General features: G+C 38.0%; 2 protein-coding genes across 2 annotated transcripts; one reads left to right on the top strand and one right to left on the bottom strand.

Annotated features, from left to right (window-relative positions):
- Positions 1–456: 456 nt before the first annotated feature.
- LOC147557795 (uncharacterized) lies at positions 457–1,513 on the top strand. The gene has a single exon (XM_086664301.1). It carries the CDS (start codon positions 639–641, stop codon positions 1,257–1,259), a length of 621 nt encoding a protein of 206 aa, XP_086520427.1. The 5' UTR covers positions 457–638; the 3' UTR covers positions 1,260–1,513.
- Positions 1,514–3,745: 2,232 nt separating this feature from the next.
- LOC147557794 (cation/H(+) antiporter 15-like) lies at positions 3,746–7,213 on the bottom strand. The gene is made up of 2 exons (XM_086659380.1): positions 6,587–7,213; positions 3,746–6,031 (listed from the first exon to the last, which is right to left on the bottom strand). Exons 1-2 carry the CDS (start codon positions 6,854–6,856, stop codon positions 3,842–3,844), a joined length of 2,460 nt encoding a protein of 819 aa, XP_086515506.1. The 5' UTR covers positions 6,857–7,213; the 3' UTR covers positions 3,746–3,841.
- Positions 7,214–19,354: the final 12,141 nt, after the last annotated feature.

Raw genomic sequence — 19,354 nt, 5'->3', positions numbered from 1 at the left:
GATGTGGTGATATAGCATGTGGAGTTCAAACGTGTGAAATTGATTAAACTACTAGTTATTTTAGGTTAGCTTAAATTAGTTAAGAATACTTATAGAATACAGTATAATGATAAGAAGTGTCAATGACCCTAACAAATATTTTCGCTCAAAATAAAATTTTAAATCATCTCAAAATTGAGGCTAATATATGATTGTACTTCCTCAATATACTATCCCATTTAAATATGATAAGATACAAAGAAATGAGTTGTAAAACAAAGATGAAGCTTTCAACAAAAAATCATTAGGAAGGGTACTTAAGTCAAGTAGTTAACAAGCAATGACATAATGTGATTGTCAAGATGAAAACTCAATCAACACCATACAAGGGTATTTTCGTCTTCTAAACTATCCAATGAAGGAGATTCCAATCTAATTTAATAATAAAAAAAACTTGGTTTATTAAGAGAAGTTGAATAGTTTATTAATTTTGTCTAATTTAAATGGTTGTCCTCTATCTACTCTGTGGGTGTGTATTTATACGAGAGCATTTGTCTTGGCCGATCTTAATAAAGGATTCCTCATCAACTAATCAGGAGTCCAAAGGGAAGAAGAAGAAGAAGAACTAGAGAGAGATCTAAAATTAGAAGCTAAATAGAATGGGAAATAGCTTGAGGTGTTGTTTGGCTTGTGTAATTCCTTGTGGAGCCCTAGATGTGATCAGGATTGTTCATTTGAATGGACAAGTTGAAGAATTAACACGTTCAATCTCAGCTGGTGAAGTCCTTAAAGCCAATCCAAATTATGTTTTAAGCAAACCTTCTTCTTCTCAAGGCATGGTTCGTCGAATTTTAATTCTTTCTCCCGATTCTGAACTCAAACGAGGTAACATTTATTTCTTGATTCCCGCTTCTTCCGTTCCAGAAAGAAAGAAAATCAACGACACCAACAACATCAGCGTTGAAGTCAAAGACAACAACAAAATAAAGGCATCCAATTGCAACAAAAAGATCGAGTCGTGTCAAAATACAGATACAAATACAAATACCCGTATTGGTATTGATACGAAGAAAATAGTGAACATTGTTTCAAACACGATGACTAATAAAGAGGAATTAGTTCAAATGGACTGCGTGAAAGAAAATATTCCACCGGAAAAGAAATCAACTAGACATCGAAGACGGGCAAGTAGAGCTAGCAAAGACTGGAAACCTCATCTCGAAAGTATTTCTGAAGACACCAAACATTTTTCCGGTTTAGGAATCAGACATATCCCCTGATTACAGTAAATTACAAAGTGCTCGTGCCCCTAGATACAATTGTTATCAGACGATAAATCAAACAATTTTCTTTTACTTTTGCCAGTCTTTCTTTGTGGATCATTTATTTGTGGATAAAATCAATGTACTTTATTGTGTTCTTGCCAAATCTTTCAATTTCTTGAATCCTTATTGAGTAATACAGTTGAAAATTGTAGGAATTAATTGTGGTATTATTTTGTTAATTCAAGCAACAAAACTACATTGACTCTCTACTTCACGCCTTAATTGATATTTTAAATTTCAAAACTAGGGATTAAGGTCCGGGTGAAATAGTATTATCGTTATGTGAAATTCAAATTATTAATGATTCAACAATTTGATTTTTTGTGGCTTGACGTGATTTGTTGTCTAATGAATTAGAATCATCAAAAACACGAATCACAGCAAGCCACATAAGATGTATGTCTACAGTATGTCTGGATTTTCTTGTCCTCTATCATTTTTCATTTATAAAAGTCCAATAGCCTCCTTTTTCCTTCTTTTCGGTTTATCTGCTTTTTCTCTTCGTTATTTCTCATAATTTTACAGAGATACATGTGGTCAATCTGAAAGTATGTGTGTCGACAAATAGACACTTCCGAAAAAAAAAAGTTCGTACTAAAATTGATATTATCTGTTGAAAAATGTTTTTTTTTCCGAAAATGGAAGTCGACCACAAAGTGAAAATTGATGTGGCGGACAGCCGTTGAGCCAGATATATGTGGTCAATCTACAAAGTATCTGTCTCGACAATAAAAGCTTCATTCAAGAAGTTGGAATTCAAATGGATATTTTTGGTTCCTTTTAACTTCTTCCTTTTCTTTTGGGATTCATGGTTTCATTGAGAAAGTTTCTTTTGGAATGTGTAACTAAGAAAGTTGATACTTTATTCTTGAGGAAATTGAATGCACATGGGGAGCTTAATGGGCATGAAGAAGTTAAAAAGTAAAATTAATGAAATTTGGTTTAGGAACAATGAACATGCATTAAATTTGTCTACCCATATATCATTAGATGTCTACCTAAAAAAATACACACTTGTTTAATAAACATGTCATAGGTTAGATCGGTTCCTTAGATCATGATACATCCCCACCCTATTCGCAGATTTAACTACTCAAAATTCATTTAATTAAGTTATTTACCCCTAGGTTATACAAAATACCTTAATTAGTTATCCAAATGTTAGGTTGAGAATTGAGATATATTGATAATTGAGTTTGAGATTCCCCCAACTAATCTAGATTAATCGATTAATCATAATCGCTTAAATAATTCTCTTATAATTGGTCAATGTATAGCTCAATTATGTCCAGCTTGGTATTGGTCAAGCCTCATATTTATCGATGGAAGTTCTCTCGGACTTGTTTAAGGATGGGGTTTTGGGTATAAAGAAAAATCTCTGTGGCACACAGACTTAGTCAATCAACATTGACTCTCTCTCTCTCTCTCGCTTTCCATCTCTCACTCACTCTCTCTCACGATCTCTCTCTCCTCTCTTATCTCTCTCAGTCTCTTACTGTATCTCTCTCGCTTACTCTCTTCTCCATATCCCTCACCTACTCTTTCTCTCACATGCACAATTCCGGTGAACGAAAGTATCCCCTTTGCCAGAGCAGACCTCAAGGAGGGTTTCGTGGCCGACAAGCAATGGGCGGGTGGACCACAAACCATTTCGTGGCCCGCTGACCACGTAACCTGAACCCTCCTCGAAGTTAAGGTTCCTGTGTTCCTGGAAAATTATGTTTTTCATCTTTCATCACTAAATACTCCGAATATACTCAAAATCGTATAAAAAACATGTTGAACATGTAATATTGTATCATTCACTTCCTAAATCATTCAAACAACTAATTAAAGAGAAATTTTCACACAAACAAAAGTAGGTTGTATTCCGTTCTTCTTTGCCATTTTCTTCAAGTAAATAGGTCTTGGGTGCTTCAATTTATGTAAGAAAGAGAGAATATGAGCAAGAGAGGTAGAACGTGTATGTTGTATTCAAACATACAGAAACCAAAAAATAAATTACGTCAGTGGATTCTCTTCATTGATTTGGAATGATGCACCCTCGCGATTCTTCGGTGATATTATTTAAACATATCGTTGGTCTTGATATTAGTCCAATAATAATGCATGTGATACTGGCATAATTTTAAGTCATACTATTCATATTACAATAGATTAGTTCCTTCAGGAATGAAAAAGGCTTGTGGTTACATCAGAAGAAAAATCAAGTTTGCATGCACAAGGATAGTACTATTATTGTTTAAAACAGTCTGAGTGGGATCAATCGAATTGCTTGTTTGTGTTGTTTCTATATTTCAACTACAATAAGTTTAAATAACACTCTAGTCTGAGTCAATTAGATTGCATATCTGGTTGAACTAGGCTCATCATATATTCTCTTTAGTCAAAGACTGATCAGACCAAACTAAGTATAAAAAAATTCTGAAGAGAAAAAGAGGTTCGAGAGAAGAAAACTACTTATAATGAAATAATTACAGTACTAGCTGCTGGCTGATATACAATTTGGAAGAAGTATTTTTTTCTAGTAGAAGGAATTAGTCAAATGTGGACAATCCAGTGATCTGCTGCTGCAACACCAGTACCGAAAGTGCGGACTTGAAATCTGATGAGGCAAGTATATCTCCAAGAATACCTAGTTCCGGGCACTCATTCCATTCTGAGAGCCCCTTTGTCAATGGCGAGTACACCCCATTACGTCTCCCCACCATCATTAGGTCGTGCTCGTTTTCCATCCTTTTTATTGCAGTCATCATTTGCTCTCCATCTCTAACCACCTCTTTGAAGAACATAACCCTTTCGTCATCACCCGAATGGATGGTATACTTTTTAAACTCCGCTATTGCTTCATCATCTAGCATTAGTTGTCGTGTGTTCATTCCTGTGTTATCCACAGGAATGAAGTGATACACCTTAAGGACCACATCTGAATTCTCTGCCATTCTTTGAGCCAATGCTAATGCTTCTCTGTCGTCATCCCCACCCAAGAAGATGACACCCACACGATAGGACAAGTTGTTGAGTAGCATCGCTGCTGACCTACCAAGATGTCCACGATCGACTAATAGACCCACCGAACATGGAGCTCTATTCAGTACATTGTCGTTGACAATTCTGATACTCAAATTGGTGGAACCCATACTACCATCGACTGTCCACTGTTTGTGGAAGGGAATGATGATGAAAGATGCTCTCTTGGACATGGCTAGCAGGCAAATGTCGTCGTGCATGGTTACAACCGGAGATATAGCAGTGTAGGGTTGAACTGAGAGAGCACCTTCGTACTTCCTCTCGTAGTGCCGAAAGGCATTAATAATTTGTTGAGATTGGGAGTCTTGTAAGGACTCCGTGTTCCACAACTTGTGAGAGATGAGAAGAGGAGCTGACCGCCCGAGAAGCTCAACAAGGTGGATCAAATAAACGTAGATGGGTTGTTTTGGTGTTGGGTTTGTAGTTTGAAGGAGTTTGATGATAGTGGGTACGTTTTCTTGTTCGTGGACACAAACAATTATTCGAAACTCACAAGTACTTTTGTGTTCTCTAATCGTCCTTTTAACATAACCTGAATATTTTCTTGAAGGATCATAGAGAACCCTCACGGAATAGGTCACAAGAAACATTATGATAGCCAATGCGAGGACAACTATAGAGAATGCTTCGTCGTCAAGTAATTCAGCATCCTTCCAAGCGTTATATATAGCCATTTCTACTACTCCTTTGGTGCACAATATGAATGCAAGTGCCAAAGAATCACTCAAGGTCACCTTGTTATAAAAGGAAATGAAGAAGATGAGCATAAACTTCATAATAATTGCAACAAGAATCACACTTCCAATGACCAACCCGTGGTCCAGGGTGACTTTGGTGAAATCTGTCCTCAGACCACTGGATACTAAAAACACAGGAACCATCAAGTCTGAGAAGAATGTCTCCAGCTTATTAACTAAGCTCAATCCTAACGGAGGCCCATCTGGTACTGCCATGCCAAGTATAAAGGGCCCAAGTAGAACGTGTTGCCCGATTGCCAAGCTCGCCAACGAAGATGAAATGACTATTAGTAGTATGAAGAGAATGTACTGGTCCTGCACCTGTTTGCCTTCTGGGGTCTGTCTAATAATCCAAATACAAGCTGGTCTGAAGGCGTATCTGACGAAAATAAGGAAAGCTACAAACGACACAGTGACCATCACTGATATCCACAAGGAGCTGATATTGATCCTCTGGGTAGTGGTAACAATATCAAAGACCCTATAAACCATATCTCCAACGAAGGCAGAAGAAAGTGCAAGTCGACCTATCTCAGAGTTAAGAATGTTGAGTTCACCAAGGAGGTCAGCGACGACCGGGAAGGAAGTCATAGATTGAGATGCCCCAATGAAAGTTAAGATTCGGTGAATGGAGTACGGATAACCCATATGAGTTCTCAAGATAGATGCGTATTGTCCTGATAAAACCAACGGAACTAGAACACTTAAACTCCCAATCACAAACGCTTTCTTTCCCGTAGTATATATCATGGTTGGGTCCATCTTTACTCCAATTAGGAACTGAAATATGACGAACCCGAACATTGAAAGATTAGCTAGTGCACTTGAACTACTCACTGCGACTACACTGCCATAAATTTTGTCTAAATAGCCTGGGTCCTCTTGTAGCATGCCACCACCAATATCCGTGGGCTTCTTGACCAGCAAATTCACTACTGTAGGCCCCAGTAATACTCCAAGCTGTCACCACCATCAAGACACTAAATAAAAATTAATGACATTTTGATATATATATATATATATATATATACTTGACCATCGACACAAAGTGGATCATAGAAGACTTTGTATAATTAAGGAGTCCTGAAATTGTGTTTGATAAGAAAGAAGTTTAGGTGTGCCCATTTCACAAGTTATGTGTTACATTTTAATAGTAGAATAAAATCACAAAGAAGGAACAAATACTAGATAGCTTTAATCTATTTCAATAAAAATGAAGACAAACACAACATTAAAATTTTAATTAGTCTTACCAATGATGCATTGATGGTGCACTTTGTATATTTGATTCTAATTCATTTATTACATTTTTTAAATTGTAGATGAAATTAATGTGGTCAGAAAATGCCATATATTCTAATGCTGGTTGGTCTCAAAATTGAGGTCGACCACAACCTGAAAGTTGATGTGTCCGGTTCTCATTAGTCTTGATAGGCACATCATCAACATTTATGTCTATGGGCCCCTATGTCTATCGAGTTAGAACATCTAAAAACGAGAAAAGAGATGATCTACCATGATCTGGGAAAAGACGCGAGGGAGTCGGAGGTGTTTGAGAAGAAATTGGAGGAGTAGGTTCAATAAGTAGATGCATGTCAACTGGAATGCGAAAACTGATAAGCCATATTCTGTGAACATCTCAGGTGTGTTTCTGCTCCAATAACCTCCTGTCGTCAGCCAATAAAATGTGTCACAATCAGACCCCATCTCTATGGCTGACGATACCATATCCTCTGAGTTCACTTTGAAGCTTTCCCATCCCTGATTCCACCAGTCATTCGACATCACCACCACTCTCTGTTCCTCCTCCTCCAACTATACTCTTCTCTTCCTCCGACCAAAAAATAAACCCCAATCCAGAAGGGAATTAAAAACCCATTATGAAAAGCTGTATTCCCACCATTCTTTCTAACAATCTATACTCATTCTCCACCTTTCTTGTTATACCATTCATTTACAAACATCTTTCTTTCTCTCTCTTGTTAACCTGGATCTATGTCTTATTTTGCTGGATGGACCTCCCAATTTTCTCTAACATGTGTAAAAGAAGGGATGGAGGAAAATCATTTTTCAATAAAAAAAAAGTTAGATTTCTAGAATTTAATAGAAAAGGGGGAATAAAGAAGAATTACTAGTTTATTTATAGGCTGAAGGTCATGATGGTATATAAAAGATCTTGTTAGTTTGTTTCTTTTTTTTTATTTGAAATTGTCAACGGGTCGAAGGCCCGACCCTTTACACTGCTACTGAATCAATTAAATCAACTGAAATAAAGAATTAATACAATGGAATTATGATGAAAACAAAATTAAGTATGTCGAATTCTAATTGCACCTCTCTTGTTGTCATCACTTAAAATTTTCTTCAGCTCTTCTAGAAACGCTTCCGGTTGCATCTCTATTGTCCCATTGGTTGGCTGCATCTCTATTGTCCCATTGGTTGGCTGCATCTTTGTGAGGTAGTCCGCTGCCGAGTTTATCTCCCTGTACACATGGATGATCGAGCATTCTTCTAATTGGGTCCATAAGGATCTGATTTCACGAACCAACCGAGTTGCCTGCCATGTTGAAGGTTTAGCCAAATTCGATAAGAACGACATTGTTAGAGAGGAATCAGTTGCAATCTTAACTCGTTGCAACTCAAACTTGATTGCTAACTGTAGACCGACCTTCACGCCTTACAATTCATGCACTATAACTGAGACCCTATGTGTGCTAGAGGTTGCAACAACCATTGGATCGCCATGGTGGTCTCTCAAAATAACACCAAAACCCCCAACCGTTTAGTCGAAGGCCCCGCCTGTGTTGATAATAATCTGATCAGGCTCTGGCCTTTGCCATTTGCAAGTCTTAACCGCATGTGTCGCTGAGTGGTAAAGTTAAGTTCCACAGGTCCAAAATTTGCCTAGCATTACCGGTTGCCACTGTCTTTCGTTTCCAAGCCATTGCCTTTATTTTCACCTCACTAACCAATCCACATAAGACCGCTTCATGTTGTCTACTTTCAGGTCGAAAGATTCGATTGTTGCGCTCAGACCATATGTCATAGATAAAAGCTGCAAAAACTAGTCCTCCCAATCGATCGAGAATCGAATTACCTCGAAAGATATCACCACACCAAGTAATCTCTTCAAACCAGACTCCTTAATGGTTTCGGTTAATACCAAACATGAGTAGTAAAGCATTCCAGATGGAAATCGAATAAGTACATTGAAAAAATAAGTTCTCGTCAGTTTCTGTTCCCACATGGCACAATGGACAGAGATCATCTATATCCAAACCCCACGCTCTCAACTTAGTTTTTGTTTTCAGGCCCTCTTGAGTGCTACCCAAGTTATAAATGAGTGTTTAGGAATACCTTCAGTTCTCCACACTAGTTTAGTCCATGGACTTTGTTCCCCACGTCGTCTTATGGCATTATAGGTATCCCTCACATTTGTACTCACCATGGGATGCCGCCTTCCATACGACCGTATCTTTTCCAAGCCCCTCAACTTCTACCTCATGCAACCTGCCAAAGATCTCCCTTAGTGTATGACCGATTTGATATGAGTATTTCCATCGACCATTTACAAGAAAATCAAATACCTGAGCGCCCTCTCGTAAATATGTTGCCGATCTATGATTCGATACAAAAAACTGAGCTAAAGACCCAAGTGGGTGCCTTATGTCCCTCAAGAAATAGGTTTCCCGGCCATCATTAATTTGATATAGCACCAACTTCTTTGCTAACTCCCTGCTACCCAAAATTTGTCTCCAACACCATGAACAATTTGACCGAATCTTCATGGTCCAAAAATTTTGATTCCTGATCAAATGCTTCTTCACCCATTTGATCCAAAGAGTGTCTCTGTCACTAATGATATCCCATACATGACGTAGGTTCATAACCTGATTCATTGTTTATTCTATATCACAAATTCCAAGCCCCCCTTCTTCCTTTGGAAGACAAACATCCTCCACTTCACTGCTAACCTATTACTCCTTTCTTCAAGCCCCTTCCATAGGAACTGGTTAAAATTTGATTAATCTCACGAAAGTCTCGTTTTGGCAATAAATACTAATGTCCAAAAAATTAACATACTACCTAAGACTGTCTTGAATAATACTAATCTTCCGGCATAAGAAAGAAAGCGTACCTTCCATGACTGGACCCTAGTTTGGATCTGGTTTAACAATGGAATGCAATCCTTATACGATAACCGAGATGCAAGTAATGGTAAGCCAAGGTATCTAATCGGTAGTTCACCTATTAGGAAGTGGAGCAGTATTCTGAATTCCTCCCTATGTTCAACTGTCATTCCGACACAGAAAATAGAACTCTTCCCTGTAATCACCGCGAGGCCCGTTCCTTTAGAAAATTCGCTCAAAACTGTTTGGAGAGCCTGGACTGAACCTACATCACCTCGCATAAACACCATGAGATCATCGTCTGCAAAACAGAGGTGTGTGATAACAGAACTTTTACATCGAGGATGGAGTTTCAAATTGCCAATTTGCTGTTCGATACGAATTAAGGATGAAAATACTTCCATGACCATCACAAAAAGATAGGGTGACAACGGGCATCCCTGTCTCAACCCCTTCTTCCCTTCAAATTAACCTAGTGCACCTCCATTTACCATGACCGAGAATCGGGGGGTGGATACACATTCACGGATCCAGCCAACGAACCTATGTGGGAGTCCGAACTTCGATAAAACAATAAACAAGGAAGACCATCGAATTGTATCGTAAGCCTTGCATAGGTCTATCTTAACCGTGCACCTATCCAGGTCTGCCGATCTACCATAGTCACGTACTAATTCATGTGCCAGCATGATATTATCTTGAATCAGTAGTCCGAAGATGAATGCTGATTGGTTTTCACTAATAAGAGAAGAGGCATATAACTTTAACCTGTTTGCCAGTATTTTTGTGATACACTTATAGACCACGTTATAGCATGAGATTGGCCTGTAATCACTTAAAGATGAAGGGTTAGCAATTTTTGGAATCAAAGAGATCAGTGTAGAGTTTACTTCCCGGAGTAAATGACCCGAGCGAAAGAAGCATTGAACTGTCCTGATAAAGTCAGTTCCCACAATAGGCCAGCATATTTTGTAGAAAAGATAAGAGAAACCATCGGGTCCAGGTGCTTTCTCAGACCCTACAGTCGAGAGGGTCACCACTATTTCATTGCTACTAACCGGTCCATCAAGTATTCTAGCTGCATCGACATCAATGGTACGAGGGAACTCAAAACCCATAAGGATATCCTCCTCTTCATCATTTTGATGTTCAGTACCTAGCAGACCTTTGTAGTAATCAACGAACTTGATGGGGATGGTGTTGGAGTCTGTGATTTCAGTACCCTCCTCCTCACGGATGACTGTGATATTGTTTCGTGCACGGCGTTCTTTAACCGTATTATGGAAAAAGCGGGTGTTTTGATCATCTAGATTTAACCATTTGATACGAGATTGTTGTTTTCTCATAAAAATTTCTATAGCCGTTTTCGAAATATAAAGCCGGACCGCCTCCCTTTCCTGACTTCTGAGAATCGGGTTCATTGGGTCTTTGAATAACCTGTCCTGACATTCATGCATGTGTATCTTCGCCCATTTTACCTGGTTCGGCATATTTGCGAATCGGGCACCTTTCCATTGAATAATACGATTCTTTACTGCCTTGAGTTTGGAGACCAATTGATACATCGGGTTTCCCCTCACCTGTATCGTCCATGCCTCACTAACCATGTCTATGAAACCCGGTTCTTCTAGCCAACAGTTAAAGAACTTAAAGGGACGTTTCCCGAACTGCTTGATTTCCTCTAATGAGACCACCATTGGTGTATGATCGGATCTGCTTGGGGGCAGGAACGTAGCTTTCACACCTGGAAAAACATTTCCTCTAATGAGACCACCATTGGTGCATTTTGAGTGCACCTGTAAAAATCAATATAATGGCATGGTTTGACATGATCTCCCCCAAATACTAAACCATTTTTGGACTTTTATGGATGTCTCTCAAATACTGTTTATGGATGTCTCTCAAATACTGTAAAAATCAATATAACGTTTTGTTAGTTCGTTTCATCACAACTATAATCTATTTTTGGACTTCTATGGATGTCTCTTAAATACTAAACCACACCAATAGGGGTCCAAATTTTGTTGAGAGAGACATACACCACCCATTAAGTTGGCACACTGGATTTTTGTCATGCCCACAAAACAGCAGACTTAGAGCATCCCCAATGCGACACTCGAACTCTAAATCTTAAAGTGCCTCATAGGACGTTTTTAGAGTCCTATGCAAAACTCCAATGCAAAACTCAACATGAATCTCTAAAGTGATGTGTCAAGATTTCTTTTAGAGATCCTTAAGAGGACACTCTAAATTTAGAGTATCCTCTTGAGGATCTCTAAGTGCCACTCAATTAGTTTTAAACCAAAATATAGGTTTTTAGAATTTTTCTTGAGGTTGCATTGGAGAAGGTTTTGCAATAGGGTGTCTCTTAATGGCCAAATAGGAAAGAGACCACTTAGAGATCCATCTTTCACACTTGACACATAGGATTTTCTAGAGTTTTCTTGAGTCTTGCATTGGAGATGCTCTTAGTTTCAGAGAATAGGAATTTCACTAAACCAAATTGAAGTGTACTGTTACTTTAGAGCATATGAAATTTTAGCTTTGACCTTCATCAATAACCTATTGTGCTTGAATTAGTAGCTTAGTTTGGATGGTTTGGACAAGTTTATATTAATCCGAAGTAATCAAGTCTATAATCTATACTTCATCCCAAGACGAAGAAAAGGAAAGCTTATTGTTTCTGGTGTTTTCTCATTTTGTGGCATTGGCTCATTAGGGGGGGGGGGGGGGGGGCACACAGGGCCGCTCACCACAAATGGTCAATTTTTCCCCGAACTACCCAAGCATTGGTCGTTTTAAACATTATAGTAGCTTTGTTGATGAGATTCTTGGATTTAGTATTGTAAGGTCATGAGGTCGAGCTCCATTGGTAGCATTTTCTCTATTTTTTGTAAGTTGACCATGCCTTCATTATTTTCACTATCATGTTTACTTCATCATTTTTACTATCATGTTCACTGTACTGTGTTCTTGCCAAATCTTTCTGTAAGATTTCTCACTTGTGAAACTTCAATTTTATTCAATCTATTAAACTCTTTCTTAGTTACAATCTTTATTTATACTAAGTACATTAGAGAGAGAGAGAGAAACAGAATTAGGTATTAGTGTAACTAACTAATTCTGATTCTGTTATTTACACAGGTGGGGTGCCTATAGACACGGTGCAGTCTGCCTTGACTTATGACTTCTGTTGACTCCTCAGTCTGCCTTGACTTATGACTTCTGTTGACTTCTTTGACTCCAAATAAACGAAACCCTAAATGTATATCCCTTTATTCTTCTTTCCTCTTTTCACTTCTTCTCTGCCGAGAAACCCTAGCCACCGAGTGTGTTCCAACATCCCCCCTCAAACCGATGGGGTTGATGTGTAGAGAAACTCCATTAGTTTGCTGCGAAGATGATGAAACAAATCAAGAGGTAAACCCTTGGTGAAGATGTCGGCCAACTGCTCTTTGGTTGAGATGTGATGAACCACCACAACTCCACTGGTTACGAAATCACGAACATAATGAAAATCGATTTCTATGTGCTTGGTTCGAGCATGGAATACTGGGTTCGAGGCGAGAGACTTCGCACTGACGTTATCACAGTAGAGCAAAAAGGGGCGATTCATCGAACAGTGAAGTTCATCAAGAAGGTAAGATAACCAAACCATCTCAGTTGCTGTTGTCGAAAGGGCTTATATTCGGCTTCTGTAGACGACTTTGCTACTGTTACCTGCTTCTTTGAACTCCATGAAATGAGACTCGAACCAAGGAAGACACAATACCCTCCTGTGGATTTCCTCGAGTCTGGACAACCAGCCCAGTCTGAATCTGAGTAGGCTGTTAGGGTAGTAATATCACCTGCTGAGAGTCGAATACCTGAGCCAATAGACCCCTTTAAGTATCTTAAGATTTTCTTCACAATACTCATATGAATTTCTGATGGTTTATGCATGAATTGTGCTGCATAATTGACTGCAAAGGAGATGTCTGGGCGAGTCAAAGTAAGGTATTGGAGGCCCCCTACTAAGTTTCTATATTCTGTTGGAGAGGATAGTTCAATACCATCAAGGATAGAAACTCTCTGTCTACTGGAAACTGGTAACTTTGAAGGTTTGGAATCCAGTAACTTTGCTCTATGAAGAAGCTCCAAGGTATATTTATTTTGTGTAAGTAGCATACTGTTTGGAGACTTGTCATGAGAGACCTCTATGCCTAAGAAAAATGCCAGAGACCCCAAGTCTTTCATCTTGAAGACTGAGCTTAAATCAGCAATAAGCTTTGATAGGATAGACTGAGAACTCCCAGTGAGGATTATGTCATCTACATATAAGAGAAGTACTACTGTGTCTGATTTCACATGATAGACAAACATTGAGTGATCAGTGGTACTCTTCTGAAATCCATATCCAACCAAGAAGGTAGCAAATTTGTGAAACCAAGCTCTAGGAGCCTGTTTAAGGCCATAAAGAGCTTTGTGCAAATGACACACATAATTTTCTTTTTGGGGTTGAACAAACCCTGGTGGCTGCACCATATACACTGCCTCTTCTAATTGTCCATGAAGGAAAGCATTTGATACATCCAGTTGTCCGATGTACCAAGACTTTGTGACTGCTATTGTGAGAACCAATCTGATGGTGTTTACCTTGACTACTGGACTGAATGTCTCAGAATAGTCAATGCCCTCTTGCTGATGGAACGCCTTGGCAACAAGTCTTGCCTTGTACCTCTCAATTGAGCCATCACTCTTTTGTTTTAACTTGTAGACCCATTTGCATCCCAAGATGTTCATGTTGTTGTTGAAAGGTACTAAAGACCATGTCTTATTGAGTTGTAGTGCCTGAAATTCATCTTCCATTGCTTTGCACCACTCAATACTCTTTGCTGCCTCTTTATAAGGTTGTGGGTTCAGTGGGAAGTTGAAGTATAGATAGATATGCAACATCCAAAGTGTGAGGTGATGTGAAATGGGCCACAAAGTCAACTGGAAGCTGCTTAGGTTTGACAATGCCATTTCTGCCTCTAGTGACCACCTGTTCTGATTGGAAAGGTTGTGATGGTACTTGTGTGATAGCTGGTGGGCTAGTATTATGACTAGATGTCCCTATCTCATGAGAAGTCATGCATCCTGACCCTGAACTAGCTGGTGGCCTAGTAAAATTACTAGGTGTACCTAGTTCAGGCCTAAAGGAATGAGGTGGATCTATAGATGGTAGAGGCAATGAAATAGGTGGTTCCACAATTTGATCACACCTAGACTGTTTGTTAGTGATGTTAGCATAAGGAAAGTGGCTTTCATCAAAACTTACATGTCTAGACACATATAGTCTTCTTGTTATAGGGTCATAGCATCTATATCCCTTATGCTCATGACTATAACCTAAGAAGACACATTGTACACTTTTGGGGCTAAGTTTGTCTTTTCTGAGTTCACCTAGATGAGGATAGCATGCACATCCAAAAATTCTAAGGTTTGTATAATCAGGGGGTATATGAAATAATATCTCAAATGGTGTAAGACCCTGAAGTGTGGGAGTAGGAAGTCTGTTTATAATAAAGACTGCAGTGCTAAAAGCATCAAACCATAATTTTTTTGGTAAGGAGCAATGAAAAGATAGTGTATTACCCAATTCTGTGATATGTCTGTGTTTCCTTTCTGCCTTCCCATTTTGTTGTGGAGTGTAAGGACAAGAGCTCCTGAAAGTGATACCATGTTTGTCTAGAAAGGCTCTAAAGTCTCCTTTCTGTAATTCTGGTGCCCCATCTGATTGGAAGTACACTATTTTTTCTTTGAGTAGATTCTCTATTGTTGCTTTAAAATGGGTAAAGCACTTTATGCTATCTGATCTCACTTTCATTGCATATATCCATGCATATTTGCTGTAATCATCTAGAAATAAGATATAGTATCTTGCTCCATGAGGTGTTTGAATGGGAGTTGGTCCCCATATATCACAGTGTATCATATATAGTGGATGACTTGTTGTGCTATAAGATGATGTGAAGGGTAAGCATCTTCTCTTTCCCAATTCACAAGATTTGCAGAAAGGTTTATCATTTATATTGGATACTATGATCTTATGTTCTTGATGAAGTTGTCTAATAGTTCCACTATGTGAATGCCCAAGTCTAGCATGCCATATATCATAATTTGTAGTTATCTTGGTGACATGTGCAGCTGTGATGTCTTGTGATGATCTCACACATTGTGCCTCTATAGGGTATAAATTGTTTCTCATTGGTCCTTCTGCTTAGGTTTGTTTGGACCAAATGTCCTTTATTTTGTAACCCCAAGGCATAAACTCCACTGAACATGAGTTATCTTTAGTGAACTTGGATATAGACAGTAGATTCCTTTTCAAATTTGGGACACATAGAACATTTCCCAAGTCAAAAACATGTGTGGATGTTAGGAGAGTGGATGTACCTGTGCTGGCAATAGGTAGAAAGTTTCCACTCCCAACCATCACTGCTTCTATACCACTATAAGGCTGAGAACCCTTTAAATTGTCTGCAGAATGTGTCATGTGGCTGCTGGCTCCTGTGTCTGCTAGCCATGATGAGTCTTTCCCTTGTATAGGACTGATTATAGCATGACATTCTTCATTGTTTATTTCTTGTTCTTTTTCTGTCATGATTGCAGTGTAACATTCATGAAACTTATCTTCGTTACATTCATTTCCCTCATATATTTCAGCATTATTGCATTCTAGTAATGATTCTTCATCATAAAGATAAGTTTCATCATTTGGATCCTCAACTGTTTGATCTTGGTGTTCCTTTGGATTTTGGGATTCGGTGTGATATCCAGCAGGGTTCATGGGTCTGTTTGGTTTGTACCTAAAGAAGCAAACTCCTGCTGAGTGTCCCCACCTCTTGCATATACCACAGGGTACTGTGGTAAAGTCAAAATCTTCTGCCTTCTGGTTCTTGGTTTGTGAATTGTTTGCTGGCACATTGGAGTATGACCCTTCTCTTTTTTGAGGAGGTTGAGTTCTATAATAAGTGGGTGATGGTCTTCCATTTCCTCTTTGATATGGCTTTTGAATTGTTCTTTTGGTATAATATGCTTCTACATCTTGTTCTTTGGTATGTAGCCACTGCTCATGCTGAATTAGCCTAGACTTGAGTTGTGCTAATGTTAGTTGTTCATTGTTGGCTCGAATTGCTATTATGAACTGATCATAGTCTGAATCAAGGCCTTGTAAGGCCATCCTGACCAGCTCTGAGTCACTGACTCTATCATTCACTGACATCAATGAGTCTGATGTCTGTTTCAATTCTCTTAGATAATCTGCAACAAAATTGTTTCCTTTCTTGATATTTTTCAGTTTCTTTCTTAATTGGTCTTTTCTTGATTCAAGACCCTCATTGTTGGTAATCTCAAGGTAATCCCAAATTTCTTTTGCAGTCTTTAATCCATAAGTATCATAGTAAATGGATTTAGATAGTGTACTTTTGAGATAAGACCTAACAACTCTCTTTTGATCTCCAAGCTTGAAATTCTGGATTTACTTGTTCTACTCCTTGTATGAATTTCAATTGTGATGGTTCCTCAATAGAACCAGTAACAAACCCTAGTAACTCATAGGTACTTAACATATTCTCTATTTGGTCTCTCCACATGAGATAATTGGTGTCATCCAATTTCTCAGTAATGAAATTTGTGACTGAAGAAATGGGTGGAAGAGTACCTGTGTTTGTATTTGCGGAAGCCATGAAATGATGATGATGATTGCTGGTGTCAAGTCTGAAAAAACAGTAAGTGATACTGTTCTTTTCCTTTCTTTGAATCTGTCCTTTTAATCTTGATGATTCTTTTCCTTTTCTTGAATCTTTTCCTTTTAATCTTGATGATTCTTTCTTTAAATTTTGATATAATCCTTCTTTGTGTTAATCTTGATCTTCTTTGTTTGTTGATTTTGATTTTATGAGATGTTGATGTTGATTTGGGAGATTGCTTCTCAAGTTTCAAGAAGAGAAACCCTAATGATCTAACACAGGCTCTGATACCATGTAAGATTTCTCACTTGTGAAACTTCAATTTTATTCAATCTATTAAAATCTTTCTTAGTTACAATCTTTATTTATACTAAGTACATTTGAGAGAGAGAGAGAGAGAAACAGAATTAGGTATTAGTGTAACTAACTAATTCTGATTCTGTTATTTACACAGGTGGGGTGCCTATAGACACGGTGCAGTCTGCCTTGACTTATGACTTCTGTTGACTCCTCAGTCTGCCTTGACTTATGACTTCTGTTGACTTCTTTGACTCCAAATAAACGAAACCCTAAATGTATATCCCTTTATTCTTCTTTCCTCTTTTCACTTCTTCTCTGCCGAGAAACCCTAGCTACCGAGTGTGTTCTAACACTTTCTGTTTCTTGAATCCTTATTGAGTAATACAATTTGAAATTTTAGGAATTAATTCTAGACTTATTTTGTTAATTCAAGCAACAATACTACATTGATTCTCTACTTCACCCCTTAATTGATATTTTGAATTTCAAAACTAGGCATTAAGGTATGCGAGAAATAGTTCTAATAAGGACCTTACGTGAAATTAAAATTATTAATGATTGAACAACTTCGCGTTTGTGTTTAGAAAAGACCCGTAGTCTCCTTTTTCCGTCTTTTCGGATTAATGGATTATGTACTCCTTCTCCTTCGTTATTTGTCATAATTTTACGGAGATACATGTGGTCAATCTGAAAAGTATTTGTGTCGACAAGTAGACACTTAAGAAAATAAAAGTTGGACTCAAATGGATATTATCTGTTGAAAAATATTTTTTGCCTGAAAATAGAAAGTTGATGTGGTCGGCATCTGTCGGTCCAGATATCGATCTAAAGAGTATGTGTCTCAGACAAGTAAAAGCTGTTAAGTCTCACAAAATCTTGATTCCTTTATACTTCATTTTTTTCTTTTGGATTTTTATCATTTCAATGAGAAAGTTTCTTTTGGAATGTAAATAAGAAAGTTGATACTATATTCTTGTGGAAATTGAATGCACATGGGGAGCTTATTGGGCATGAAGATGTTAAAAAGTAAATATTAATGAAATTTGGTTTAGGAACGATTAACATGCATTAAATTTGTTTACCCATATATGATTACGTGTCTACCTAATACTTGTTTAATAAACATGCCATAGGTTGGATCGGTTCCTTAGATCATGATACAATCCGGTCTTCGGTATAGGAAGAGCAATATCTGGTATAGGCAGTGCGTTAGATAGGTCGATTTATGTATTTACTCTTCTTTTATCAAATTAGTTTAAAGAGAGCATTATAAGGATCATTTAATAAATAAAGCTCAAATATAAGGATTTGAATAAAAATTAACAATAAATCTAATATTCTATCCACTTGTAGTTTTGTCTCACACAAACAACCAGTGGCGCATCTATGTGGTGGCGAGGGTAGGCTATAGCCTCCCCTCACCCCCCACAAAAGGTGTAAAAAAGCCGAATTAACCCTTTAAAAAACGAATAACTTTGTAACGTTCCTAACTTATACACATTAGTGGGTGTAGCCCAGTTGGTGAGAGCTATTAGTGTTGAAGTTGGGAGAGCTATTCCTTTTTAGGGAATGGTTGTTTGGGTCAACAAATTATTTATTAATGACTAAAAAAGCAACTAACTTTTTCTATTAACTAGAACTTGTCAAAATATCATGGGTATTGACATATAAAGTTAAAAATAATATGAGAAATTATCAATCAGGTCAGTTTCTAATATTTTGGTTCCCAAAATATCCTTATACATCAAAACTCACTTTCTCTCACAAAACCTACGAATTTTTTGGGGTTTTTCTTCTTCTTCTTCTTCCTTCTTACCATGAATTCGTGATTGTCATAATCATCTTCGCTTGAACTATCTATTGTTTTTATTTCAACCGTTCTTTTTGATTCTTCATGAAGCTATCGGAATCTCTGATCGTTGGTTTTTGGTTGGGAAACTTATTAGGGTTAATAGGAGCATGTTGGAACCCTAATTTATTTGGTTGGGAAACTTATTAATCTCTCTTTTCTCTCTCCTCAATCCTCATGGGTGTCACCGACCTCTATCCACCCAATTTATGTGTTGGCGTTAGCCTCTTCAGGAGATGTTCATAGGAACTTAAGGGGCTGGAACTCCAATTACATTAAACAATGATGAAAC

This window comes from Eschscholzia californica, unplaced genomic scaffold, assembly GCF_041429995.1.
Source record: "Eschscholzia californica isolate CP2 unplaced genomic scaffold, dmEscCali1.0.p SCAF_2, whole genome shotgun sequence".
Taxonomy (NCBI): domain Eukaryota; kingdom Viridiplantae; phylum Streptophyta; class Magnoliopsida; order Ranunculales; family Papaveraceae; genus Eschscholzia; species Eschscholzia californica.
Note: the sequence above shows the minus strand (reverse complement) of the source record. Positions and strands in the feature narration are given on the sequence as shown.